Genomic DNA, 13,482 nt, shown 5'->3' with positions numbered 1-13,482 from the left:
AAAAAAAAAGAAATCCGAGTCTGGCTAATGTGAGCGGGTTCTGATTATAATTATTCCCTTCTTTTTTGTTTCAAATTTGGAAAGAAGTATGTTTGATTAGGTCCTCTGATGAGGCAGATAACCAGGGAAAGTTCAACTGTTTTCAAAGGCAGGGAAGTGGACTAGCTGACATAGGCGAAGTTAAAATAGAGGGATGTGAATGGATTTCTCTAATAAGGGCTAAAATGATTTCATGCATTTTTTACCACTTCCATAAAGTTAAATCATGTTGCAAGTAGGCTTTTTTTTTTTTTTTAAAGAAACTTTTTCAGTGTATTAAACTTCATCTTCTCCGGTTCCTTCAGCGGATTTGTCATTGAGGCTCCGTCTAAACTCGAGAAGTTTGGTTCATGTTTCCCACGATTGCTAGTAACTTTGGAAGCACTAGTGTGCATGGGTGGCTGGCATTTACAACTTAATATTGTCCCTTTGGTTGCGTTCTCTGAAGGAATTGAACCTGGGACCCCGGGATCTAAAAGTGCAAGGCTGCTTGAGCTAAAGGACTATTTTAGCTCAAGGCCAGTAGCAGACTCTCTTGAACATCCAAAGGTATGTCTATTCTGCAGTCAGAGGTTGGACTGCAACAAGTACAGACATATCTGAGCGAGCTTTGATCTAGATAACTAGAATAGCAATTGTTGAGCCGCATGGGCTCACTGTTCAGGTACAGATCTAGGACTGCTGTCCACATTACCATGGTTTCATTGCTAGCTAGATCAAAGCTAGTTCAGGTATGTCTACACGTGTGGCACTCACACCTCTGACTGCAGTGTAGACGCGTGCTGTATGTAATCTAGCCTGGGTGGATTTGATTTAATTCAAATCGATTTAAATCACGAGTCAGGAAGTCTCAATTTAATCATGGATTTCTACATAAAAGTGAATTCTGGAATATGCTGCTCAAACAGTTTCACTTTTGTTTCTACTGCCTGTTCCTCCCTTCTCACATTTATCTCCAGACTTCTTCCCCTTGTCCAGGTCTATTCCCCCCCCCAACAATCTTCTGTTCGTTGAACTTTTTTAAACTTTTCACTTTTAGAGAGAGGTAAGGGATTGACTCTGTGTATCCAAATTTGCAGGGGGACAATAGAGTCGATGTCTGTTATTTCTCACCTCTATATATTTATTTATTTATTTTAAAACATTTTTGCTATTAACAAGCATGTTATCTCTGGAGACACAAATCCACAGTTTGAGAACTTCAAAATTAAGCACCTCTGATGGTATCTTCTAGACTGAGCACTGAGTCCCATTGGGTAGATAGACAGATTAACCTCAATAACCTATACAGAAGCCCCTGGAACCCCAAAAGTTTGGGTCCCTAATCCATGAACTATTGGAACTCATTTACAAATTTTTTCTTAAACATTACGTGAATATATTGTCTCATCCTATAGAATTAGAATTTATAATCCCTATTCCCCAATGAGATATTTTTGAGCTATAATGTATCTTAATTAAAACTATCTTTAGATAGATTTTTTCCTCAAAGAGCATTTTATAAAAAAAATCCGATTTAAATTAAAAAAATCCGACTTAAATAAAAAAATCTGATTTTTTTGATTAAAAAAAATCATTGATTTTTATCCACCCTGAATCTAGCCCCTAGAGCAGGGTTTTTCAACATTTTTCTTTCCGAGGCCCCCTCAACATGCTATAAAGATTCCACGGCCCACTTGTGCCACAATAACTGATTTTCTACATATAAAAACCCAGGGATGGCATTAGAGGTAGCAAGCAGGGCAATTGCCTTGGGCCCCACGCCACAGGGGCTCCCATGAAGCTACATTACTCAGGCTTCAGCTTCAGCCCCCAGTGGCAGGGCTCAGGGCCCCAGGCTTCAGCCCCATGCGGTGGGGTTCAGCTTTCTACCTGGCTGGCCCTGCTTGGTGGCCCTCCTGAAACCTGCTCACAGCCCCCTAGGGGACCCCAAACCCTGGTTGAGAACCACTGCCCTAGAGGGCAGGCAAAAATCCACACTGGGTAGGTCTGCGCTGCAATAAAAGCGTGTTGTAACTGGCCTAGATAAGCTGACTGGGGCTTGTGGGGCTAGGCCTTCGGGGCTATCAAGTTTGAGCTGGGGCTGGAGCCCTGTCTCTAAGACCCTTTGATCTCAGAGCCTGGGCTTCATCCTGCACCAGAACATCTGTACAGGGCAGTTTTATAGCCCCCCCAGCCCAAGCCCGGGGAGCCTAAGTCAGCTGATCCCAGCCAGCTGCAGGTCTTTTATTTCATAAGAACATAAGAACAGCCACACTGGGTCAGACCAAACATCCACCAAGCCCAGTATCCTGTCTTCTGACATTGGCCAATGGCAGGTGCCCCAAAGGCAATGAACAGACAAGTTATCGTCAAGTGATCCATGCCCTGTCACCCAATCCCGGCTTCTGGCAAACAGAGGTTAGGGACACCTTTCCTGCCCATCCTGGCTAATAGCCATTGATGGACCTATCTTCCATGAATCTATCTAGCTCCCTTTTGAATCCCTTTATAGTACTGGCCTTCACAACACCCTCTGGCAAGGAGTTCCAGACGTTGACAGTGCATTGTGTGAAAAAATACTTTCTTTTGTTTGTTTTAAACCGGCTACCTATTAATTTCATTTGGTGGCCCCTTGTTCTTGTATTATGAGAAGGAGTAAATAACACTTCCTTATTTACTTTCTCTATACCACTCATGATTTTATAGACCTCTATCATATCCCCCCTTACTCACCTCTTTTCCAAGCTGAAAAGTCCCAGTCTTATTAATCTCTCCTCATAGGGAAGGTGTTCTATACCCTAATAATTTTTGTTGCCCTTTTCTGAACCTTTTCCAGTTCCAATATGTCTTTTTTGAGATGGGGCAACCACATCTGCACGCAGTATTCAAAGTGTGGGCGTACCATGGGTTTATATAGAGGCAATATGATGTTTTCTGTCTTTATTATCTATCCCTTTTTTGATGATTTCCAACATTCTGTTTGCTTTTTTGACTGCCGCTGCACATTGAGTGGATGATTTCAGAGAACTATCCACAATGACTCCAAGATCTTTTTCTTGAGTGGTAACAGCTAATTTAGACCCCATAGTTGTATATGTATAGTTAGGATTATGTTTTCCAATCTGTATTACTTTGCATTTATCAACATTAAATTTCATCTGCCATTTTGTTGCCAAGTCACCCAGTTTTGTGAGATCCTTTTGTAGCACTTCGCAGTCTGCCTGGGACTTAACTATCTTGAGTAGTTTTGTATCATCTGAAAATGTTGTCACCTCACTGTTTACTCCTTTTTCCAGATCATTTATGAATATGTTAAATGGGACTGGGCCCAGTACAGATCCCTGGGGAACACCACTATTTATCTCTTTCCATTCTGAAAGCTGACCATTTATTCCTACCCTTTGTTTTCTATCTTTTAACCAGTTACCAATTCATGAGAGAACCTTCCCTCTTATCCCATGACAGCTTATTTTGCTTAAGAGCCTTTGGTGAAGGACCTAGTCAAAGGCTTTCTGAAAGTCTAAATACACTATATCCACTGGATCTCCTTTGTCCGCATGCTTGTTGACCCCCTCAGAGAATTCTAGTAGATTGGTGAGGCATGATTTCCCTTTACAAAAACCATGTTGACTATTTCTCAACAAATTATGTTCATCTATGTGTCTGACAATTTTGTTCTTTAGGATAGTTTCAACCGATTTGCCCAGTACTGAAGTGAGGCTTACTGGCTTGTAGTTGCCAGGGTCACCTCTGGAGCCCTCTTTAATAGTACACATTAGCTATCCTCCAGTCATTTGGTACAGAAGCTGATTTAAATGATAGGTTTAAATGATGACAGTTAGTAGTCCTGCAATTTCACATTTGAGTTCCTTTGGAACTCTTGGGTGAATCCTATCAGGTCCTGGAGACTTATTACTGTTCAGTTTATCAATTTGTTCCAAAACCTCCTATAATGACACCTCAGTCTGGGACAGTTCCTCAGATCTGTCACCCAAAAAGAATGGCTCAGGTTTGGGAATCTCCCTCACATCCTCAACAGTGAAGACCGATGCAAAGAATTCATTTAGTTTCTCCGTGCTGGCCTTATCGTTAGATGGCCCGCTGTAGGTACATCTACACAGCAGGTGGGAGGTGTGAGTCCCAGCTTGGGCAGATGTACAGATGCTCGAGCCACGGGCATCTAAAAACAGCAGAGTGGCCACGGCAGCTCAGGCTAGCTATGCCTGACCCCTGGGCACATACTTGTGCGGCTAGCCCATGCTGCTCTTGCCACCACACTGCTATTTATAGGCACTAGCCTGAGCAGAGCTATGCGCATGTACATCTACCCAAGCTGCAAATGATGCCTCCCGGTTGCCATATAGACATCTCTTGTGCTAGCTGGAGCTACGTAAGCAGCATATTGAATTAGAGTAGCTTTGAGCGTGGTTAAAGAACAAGGAGGCTAAAATGCTGGCAGCTCATTGACACCGGGCTTGTGTCGCTGCTCACATTGGTGGAGCTGATCCTGTGTTAGCAACTGTGGTTAATGCTTACCTAGTGAAGACAGGGCAATAGATAGGAGTACTCTGCGTGGGAGAATAAAGAGGAAGGATGATCTTTTGACCAACTTACGGGCCTAGGCATCTGGTCTATTTCTAGCTCCACCACTCACTGCCAGAAGCTAGGTATGAGCGACAGGGAATGGATCACTTGAAGATTCCCTGTTCTGTTCATTCCCTCTGGGGCACCTGGCACTGGCCACTGTCGGTAGACAGGATACTGGGCTAGATGGACCTTGGTCTGACCCAGTAGGGCCGTTCTTATGTTCTTACGTTCTTAGTGCATGGTTGTGGGCAACTCACTTTACCCTCCCTATGACCTATAAGATAGAAATCAGAACAAATACCTTCCCGCGCTGGCTTTTGTGAGGCTCCACTCAGGAGTTGTAAGGCATTTTGGGCTCTTTGGATACACAGTGCTACAGAGTTGTTGCAAAGTCTTGTGATTGAAAGGAAACCCCTTAGCCCCACTCCTTCAGCCCTGCATCCTGCCTCAACAGAGGACCTGCTTCCACTGCTTGCAAACTGGGCTCTAAATTCTTTTGCTGGTGAATCTGCCTTGTCTTTCCTGGTTGTCCATTTCCAGTGTATTTTAATTTATTTCTTCAGATCTGTTTCCAAAACTGAATGGTGACCTCCAAAGTGACTTTAACAAATTCTATGTATGCTTCCCCCTTTCGTTTCCTCCTTTTTTTGTCACACAAAGAAGGCCTGAAAGGATATTTTAAAATTCTGCTTGTTTTTATTTAGGAAATACCAGGAATTGTCAAGTCTGATCTTTCTTGGTTTTGTTGGAGTCCTTCGTAGAGGTCATAAATTCATAAAAGCCAGACGGGACCATTGTAATCATCTAGTCTGGCCTCCTGTATAATAAAGGCTACAGAACTTCCCCAAAACAATTCGTGTTTGAACTAGAACATATCGTTTTTTAAAAAATAATCCAATTATGTATGATTGTAGGATGTAGGACTGGACTGGAAGGGACCTCAATGGATCATCTAATTCAGTCCCCTGGACTGAGGCAGGACTAACTATTATCTAGACCATCCCTGATAAGTGTTTGTCTAACCTGTTCCTAAAAACTTTCTATCTTATTTTAAAAATTGCCAGTGATGAAGAATCCACCCCAACCTTGGTAAATTGTTCCGATGATTCATTACCCTCGCTGTTAAAAATGTACACCATATTTGCAGGCTGAATTGGTCCAGCTTCTCTCTGGTCACAGAGACGTATATGGTAAGCTCCCAAACTTCTTGCCAGCACGACCCCATTTTAATGATTTATTTCCTTTCCTGACCCCAGACAGCATGCTGGGTGCCGTTTTATTCTTCAAAATGCCATTCTCCACAAAGCATCACCTCGTACGTATGGTGCATAGGAGGTCACGCAGTGCAGAGGGTGCCATTTAGTAGAGCAAAATGGTGTCCTCCATGCATCATTATCTTGCACATACTGTGCGTGTAAGGTCATGCTGTGCAGAGCAAAATGGCCTCTTCTGTCCACTATGGATTGTTGTGACCCCATCTGCTGGTGGGGTGACCCCATTTGATGTTCTGACCTACACTTTGGGAATAACTGCCTTGCCAGAAGGAACACTGACTGTTTTAAAAAGATGTCCTTTTCCACAAGTTTTCATTAGGCATTGGCGTTCAATAGAAGTTAATTTTAAAAAAAGAATTGTAAAGAATATGACTGAAAATTCCTTTTCCTTTGAGTTGAAATTAATGAACAGATGCAACCACCAGCAGGTGACCCACCAGATAACGACAGCCTGTAGACCTTATAGTATAGGTATTTCCATTGGCTTGACCCACTGTCTCTGCCCTCCCATGCATATCTCAAGCAGTAAAGTTTATCGCCTGCTGTTTCTCCACAATTCCCTGAAGCACCCATGGCTAAGTGATGTCCTTGGATGCAAGTGCAGGGTGCCCGTTGGCCCTAGTGCGAGCCAAGAGCAAACCTTGGTGCCTGGAGATGTCGAGGGATGACTGGACTTGAGACTGAGCACAGGCTGAAAACAAACCTTCATCTGCTAGCAGCAGCCCTGGTTAGCCAGGAATCTTTTTAGCCATTCAGCTCAAAACAGTTAATCTGAAGGACAGTGTTCAGTGTTTGTTATTGTTCTCTTTGTTCCTTGCTAGAGGCAAAGAACCCGGTGATATCCTCCCTCCTAACGCAGGCAGGGAGATTTCTGCCATCTGTTGGACTTGGCCCAGAGCTGCTATTTCATATGGAAAGTGGAGCAAGATAGAAAAGGCTTTGGGGACCAGCAAGCTTGCCCTGCCTCCTTTGGATCGAAGGGGCAACAGCCCTTGTTCTAATGGCCCGGCCCTGCCATGCAGTGCTAAAAGCTCTGATCATTAACAAATTGGCATGGGGAGTGGCGCTGCTCTTCAGGAGAGGAGGCTGGCTCCGGGCGCGACGGAACTACGACAGCAGAGTGGGAAAATACAGACAGGGTATCTCACATCCTGATGCTAGTGCTGTGGGCCCCCAGAATGACCAAAGATGTCAGCAGCCCCCATTTAATCCTGGGGAATGAAACTAACAAGCGAGCCAGCTCAAAGGAAGCTATCCAGTCTGGCAGAGGCAGTGTGAAACCATCACTGACATTTATGAATATGCCGAACAGGCACATACATCTCTGCTCCTAATCTAAAGACAACCAGGGCCAAATGCTGCCCTGGGTTACACCGGTGTAAACCCAGAGCGACTTCACTGATTTCAATGGAATTGCTCTGGATTTACATGGGGGTAACAGAGAGTGGGATCTGGCCCTGAAGGTATAACATTTAGCTATGCATATGTTCAATCTGCCATTCGAAGGAGTGCGGCTCATACTCGATTTCTGCCGCCCCCAAATTCCATTAAAAATAGCCCATTTGCTGGAACCACAAAAAGAGATTAAATGTCCTTTGTGTGTGAACGTATCTGTTCCCTGCAGGAAAGTCTGGGACTCAGCAAGCTAGAACAGCATCTTGTCCTGTACGGAGGAGCCGGCTGCTGTTGCCAGCAATACTTTAATTGTATTTCTCCTTCAGAGAGCACTTCAGAAGTTTAGTAACTGGGACTCTCTGATCACACCGGGCAACATTTTCACTGATTTTGGGTGCCCAAATTGAGCTAACTGGGGCCAGCCCCTCAGCTGGCATAAGCAGTCAGAGCTCCATTGACTTAAAGGAATGACGCCCATGCCTGATTTGTAAGAGCTGCTGAAGGGGCCCCTTTCTTAATGGTCCCCCATTACTCCTAGTTCCACCTCCTTGTAGATAATGCCTCTCCTTCCTTTGTGTTTACACCACTCTGGTGTTTGTAGCCTCTTGTGGTGGCATCCCTCTTTTAGTTGTTTCTTAACCAGCAGAGAGTGCTCTTCTAATCTTTCTTCATAAATCCATCACTCCAGCCCCTTGAATATTTGTGTTGCTCTTTTCTGAATCCCTCCATTTTTTTCTGGTAACGAGGTGCAGAGGAATGAATGTGGATCCCAGCTGTGGAATGCAGACCTCCAGCTGTGGATGCCCTGGAACCATGTAGAGAAGGACTGTAATAACCTCTTTACTCTGTGTGGCAATGCCTCTTGCCTGTGCAACCTCTTTTTGCTCATCTCGCATCTTTGCAAACTCCTGTCTCATTTACTGCACACACATCCCTAGGTCTCTTTCAGCACCACTGCTGCTCAGGTCTCTCCTCCCCATTGAATATCTGTGCTGGAGATTATTGCCTTCCCCAGACATCTTTTCGAATGAGAGCCTCATTTGGTTATTTTCTGTCTATGTTTAAAACTTTTCTGGATTCCCTGGTGTCATGTCTGTGTCTGTGTCCTCCACTATTATCCACTGATCCCTGTATTACCCTCCCTCCGTTCACTACATTGCCGAAGGGGCTGCTGAGTTCCATGCACCCGGGTCGCATCTGTGCCCCGTTTCTCGTGTCACTCCCCTAACAAAGCTGCTGCATACCGACTTTGGGCTGGGTCCAAATCCCATTGAGAGTTTTTTCATGGACTACACTGGGAGTTGGATCAGTCCCCCTTTATGCAGGGCAAGAGAGTGTCCCCCTGAATGACTCAGCACCACAGTGGACTATTTTTGGATGACCATTCAAAGCAATTCCAAAGAAGGCCCAGTGGGAATGTTCGTGCTTCGTGTGAAAGCGGGGCTGGATTCACCCATTTTAGACTGGAGTCACCCCCTTGATTTCAATGGAGTGACACTGGTGTAAAAGTGGAGTAAGCCAGTGGTGAATCAGACCCTTAGCGTGCAAAAGGGCTGACATTTTCCACCCGTGGTCCTGATCAGCTGTAATTGGGATGAGATTCGGCAGCTCAGACCTATCGTGTCAGCAGGGGAACAAAAGCAATCACATAACTTAGCTGAGACCAACATGAACCATCAGGAGACTCTAATCAGACAGAACTCAGACACTCCATGTCAGGTCCTGTCAGGGAACTAATCCCTTAGTGACAGGCAGGGAAAGCAATGGAACAGCACAGAGTGTGTCCCTAATGAGACCCCGTCGATAGATTAGTAAATAGACGGCTGTGGAGGGAATAAGTCAGAGACACCTTTGTCACGAGTAATCATCCCACTCCTATTTCAACTTTGATTCACCCAGCACCAGATCTAGGCCCCACTTAACGCCTGGGTCAGTCCCAAGGGCCAGATTTTCAAAAGTGCTCAGCATCCCCCGTTGTTCTCACTTAGGACAAAATTGGAGGTTAGCTCTTGTGAAAACTGGGTCCCAATTGGGGGAGCTGGGCCTTGTTGAAAATCTGGTTTTAAGAGATTTAATGGTTCTTAGGCCTCATTCTGTCCTACTGCACAGGAGTGAATTTCACCTGCATCTTCTGGGGGACTGGGGAAAAAAAAGGCACAGCTGAGATAACCCCCTGCTCCCCCCCCATTTCTGCACGTAGAAAGTCTTACTAATAGAACCTGAGATTAGTGAAATGGACTGAATTTTTAAAAGCCAATTTGCTCTATCTATTTACCGACCCACCCTTCCAAAAGCACCAGTCGCTTTTGAAAGTCATGGCCCTGGGTTTTTACACCATGTCCATTGCTGAGCTCCCAACAAATCTGTTTAAAGCTCCATAGCTAAACACAGCTGCTCATCCCTGCTTCTGCTCCCAATTTGAATGAGTTTTGAGTATGGGGGCAGCTTATGGTGGCCAAGGGATGCTGTAGATTCTCATGGTTTTGATCCTTTCAAAACTGTGGATTTAGAGTAGATTAGACTAGACTAGACTGCAGTGGTAAACAAGGGGATGGATGGATAGATTTGGGGGTAGGTATATAGGTAGGGGCCCAAAACCATACCCCACATTGGAACAGCCCTAAGTGTTCCAAGTATTCAAAATATAAACCTGAGGCCAGATCCAGATTTTCCAGTTGACCCTTATCTGGGTATTACCAAACCCCCAACCCCACACACACTTGAATACTGGGATGTTCAAAATCCAGATATCGATGCTAACGGCAACCTGAGCTCCTCTCGGATAACAGACAGACGCTGTCCATCCTCCTCCTCATTTATTTTGCTGGCAGACTGCCCTTGCTGGAAGGTTAAGAGAAGTCACAGTAAACTGGTTCCAGGGCTCCTTTGCATGGATGCTGTGGGGGAAGGAGACAAGGGGGGGAATTTCAAACTGGCCTTTAATTAGGCAGCCCATATTGGCCTCCTCCGCAAACCAACCTGCTCTACACGAAGTCTGGCTCCTGGCAGGGACGCTCTGCATCCTTCTTCCCCCTCCTCTGCTTTTCCTTTTCTGATGGTGTTACAGACTCGCAACAGCACATGCCTGGAAGCTTATTAACCTTTATTAATTTTCCCAGGGTTCCCAGGACCGGATTTGTCACCACTCTCAGCCCTTGGTAGCACGCGTGCTGTTTTGAAAGGACAAGAGGCTGTTGTGTCTCCTCAGGCAGAACGACCCTCTGTCCGGGATATTCTGTTTGGAAACAAACTGGTTGCCCAATCTTAGATTGCAAGGGCCAACTTCTGTTCTCCCTTACACCATATAATTCTGATAGAGTCAGTGGAGTTATTTCAGTTTTACCCCAAGGTAACTGAAAGCAGAATTTAGATCCTAGCAAGTCTCTCTTCCATTGTTTGTTCCTCTCTCAGGGCATTTGCATGTAGAAACCACTGTTCTGGGTGTGCCACCCACTGGATGCCACAGAGGGTATGAATCTACTTCAGGTGACAGCCAGCGTGCTCAGGGCTTAACATGGGAAGTTAGAAATGAGTTAAGCTACAGTGAACCAAGGCCACTTTCTTCTGAATAAGAGCATCCACACATGGATTAAATGCGTTTTAACTAACCTGCACTTTAAATTAGTTAATTTGGCATAACTTTCCTGCATGTCCCCATGTAGACAAGGCCTGATCCAGAGCCCACTGAACTCAATGGGAGCATTCACTGGTTTCAGTGTGCTTTGGATCAGGATTTTTGTGCTTTAGCTGAAGCAGTAGAGACTGGGGCTCTTAGCTCTGGAGCTCCTGGGTTCGATGACCGGATGTCTGGTGGTCTCTACCCTTAGCCAGTCATGTGATGGAGGCTGACAATGTTGTGTCTTCCCCTTCTCTGATCCTGAAGAATCCCCTTCCTTTGCAAGTTCCCCTCTGCCCTTCCCATCTCCACAATGCTCTGTAGATAGCTGCAGACCAAAAGCAGCTCAGAAAATAACCCAGGCAAGGTGGAGTTTTAGGCTAATACTACACTATCTAGCTCCTATATAGGACTTTCCATCGTAAAGCTCAAAGTGCCTTACCGAGCGAGGTGAGACTCATTGTCAATGCATCTCAAAGGTCAGCAGAACCCTAATGTGTACAAGGAAAGCCACAGAAACTGGCTTGTCTTAGGAACCCAATATGAAGGTGCTTGTAGTTCGCAAACACTTTTCTAGTGTGCCTAGTATTAAACTGCCCTGTATCTGTTGGTATCTGTTGATACCTCCTGGGAGTTTCCTAGAGAAGGCCATGAGAGCCCCACCACTTCACTGAAAGCTATTAAGTGAAGCTTAGGGGATGGATGAAACGGGTCCCAGTGCCTCTAAATGCTCAAGCCCCTGGTTCGACGGCAGCCCAAGCCAATGATCTGGCTCAGGAGCTAACACTGACAGGGGAGGGGTGTGATGTCTGTGAAGCAAATCAGCGGTGCTGGGACTCTGAGATCCATGCTCCCGAACTGGGCTTTGCTGTTGGTTGTTGTTATCTCAAATGTAATTTTGTAGTGAAAGAACTTACTGCGTGAACCCAGGTTTATTTACGTGACCCATTGCCTTGCCATAGCCAATGGACGCTATAATTCCAGAAGCCAGTCGCTGAGGTCCACAGATAACAGAAAGCGAGAGGATGTTGACGAACTGCAGCAGTATGGATACCCTGCACCTCAAATAGGTAAGTTCTGAACTAAGGCAAAAATCTCCAGTTCCTTTGGTGGGGCTGGGACCTGGATTTCCAGGCAGAGTTGGGGTCAGCATAACCCCATCCCACTGTTTCTAAGGGGTTCGTACTGCTACCCATCACCATAGTATCAGGGCATTTCAGTAAACATGCAGTCAACCAAACTCATGTCTGTGTTGCTCACAATCTGCTCTTCAGCAGGAGTGATGTCTGCTTCTGAATCACTGGCTAGAGATCTGACGCTCGGCAATGATTCTGATCAGCAGTGGGTCCATTAAGCCAAAGCTGGCCTGACGGTGACATAAAGGGGCCCAACGCGCAGCTGATGTACATGCCAGGCATTCCCATTGACCTCAGAGGAGAGGCGAGGGTAGGGGTGGGGGAGAGCAGTATATCAGTGTGGGCATTGCCCTTAGGCATTCACTTCTGTGTGGGAAGGCATGTATGAGCAGGTTAGGTGGCACTGAGATGACAGGTTTTTCCACCCGTATCTTCCAGCAGTCAGGAAAGAATACTGGCAACAACAGATCACATGCTCTAGGAATACAGGAGTTCACTAGAGCTGACACATGCCTCTTTTCCCTGCCACCGCCTTTTGCCCAAGTTGTTGTAGGATTCAGGACTTTTGTATCCCATGCACTGCAGCTCTGGGTTTGACCCAGGTAGCAGGACAGGGACGATCAACGATTCTGCATCCGATTTTGCGTTAGGGCCTGGGTGGTTCTGAGCTCCCTCCATATCTGTTGACTTCAGCCTTCAGCATTTTTCAGGTGCTCCCGGCACCACATGGTTGGACCCCACCTGTCCTGTGATTACACCAGCTGCAGGTTAGAAGCATGTCCTGAGGCCTTTACTCTCGCCTTTGCTTTCAAAAGGCTCAAAGAGACACCAAAGCTGTGACCTAGATTGCAGGGAAGGACGGGAGGTTGGAATAACAAAGAGGGGCCAAATCCTCAGCTAGCCTACATCCACTGAAGTCAGTAGAACCTGCCAATTTACGCCATCTGAGGATCCAGCCCCATGTCAGTAGGCAGCACTGAGCAAGAGTTTCCAAGGTTCCCATGTGTTGGGGCAGAGTCTGGGGGCAGGGTGTGGTCTGAATTTTCTTGAAAGTAGAAAGTGGTGACTTTGCCTGCTCCATTTCTCAGCAGCTCTGCACCAGCTGACAACGTGGGTGTGGTGAGTTGTGTAGCGATAGAATAAAGGAACCCGAGCTGCCTGGACAGCCTGCTGGTGAGAGTGTCTTGTGATTAAGGAGCTGGCTATGCATTAGAGAGATGATGGTGAATCTCAGAGTGAAAGCTGAATTTCTGGACACTCATTCAAAGCGCAAGAAAGAGAATGAGAGACAAAGGGTGAGGCAGAGAGGGAGGGGAATTGTAGTCAGTTGCACCTCACTTCCCTGGCCATTTCTGCAGTCACTTGCTCTGTATGGTCTCAGGTGTTCTACTGCTGGAAAAAGCAGCTCGGTAACAACCCTTAGCTAATGCAGTGTTGTTGGAGCTGTGTTGGG

General features: G+C 45.9%; 1 protein-coding gene across 4 annotated transcripts in view; it reads left to right on the top strand.

The window, feature by feature from the left end:
• Positions 1–13,482, top strand: part of ADGRB1 (adhesion G protein-coupled receptor B1) — a 376,148-nt gene that overhangs the window by 173,069 nt on the left and 189,597 nt on the right. For all 4 annotated transcript variants that reach the window (XM_084620795.1, XM_084620798.1, XM_084620797.1 and 1 more), the window contains exon 4: positions 11,856–11,963. In XM_084620795.1, coding sequence (XP_084476921.1) covers positions 11,856–11,963 — 108 coding nt within the window. The remainder of the gene's footprint in view (positions 1–11,855; positions 11,964–13,482) is intronic.

The sequence above is a fragment of the Lepidochelys olivacea genome, assembly GCF_965140295.1.
Source record: "Lepidochelys olivacea isolate rLepOli2 genome assembly, chromosome: 2".
Taxonomy (NCBI): Eukaryota; Metazoa; Chordata; order Testudines; family Cheloniidae; genus Lepidochelys; species Lepidochelys olivacea.
This window is presented reverse-complemented; position numbering and strand designations above follow the sequence as displayed.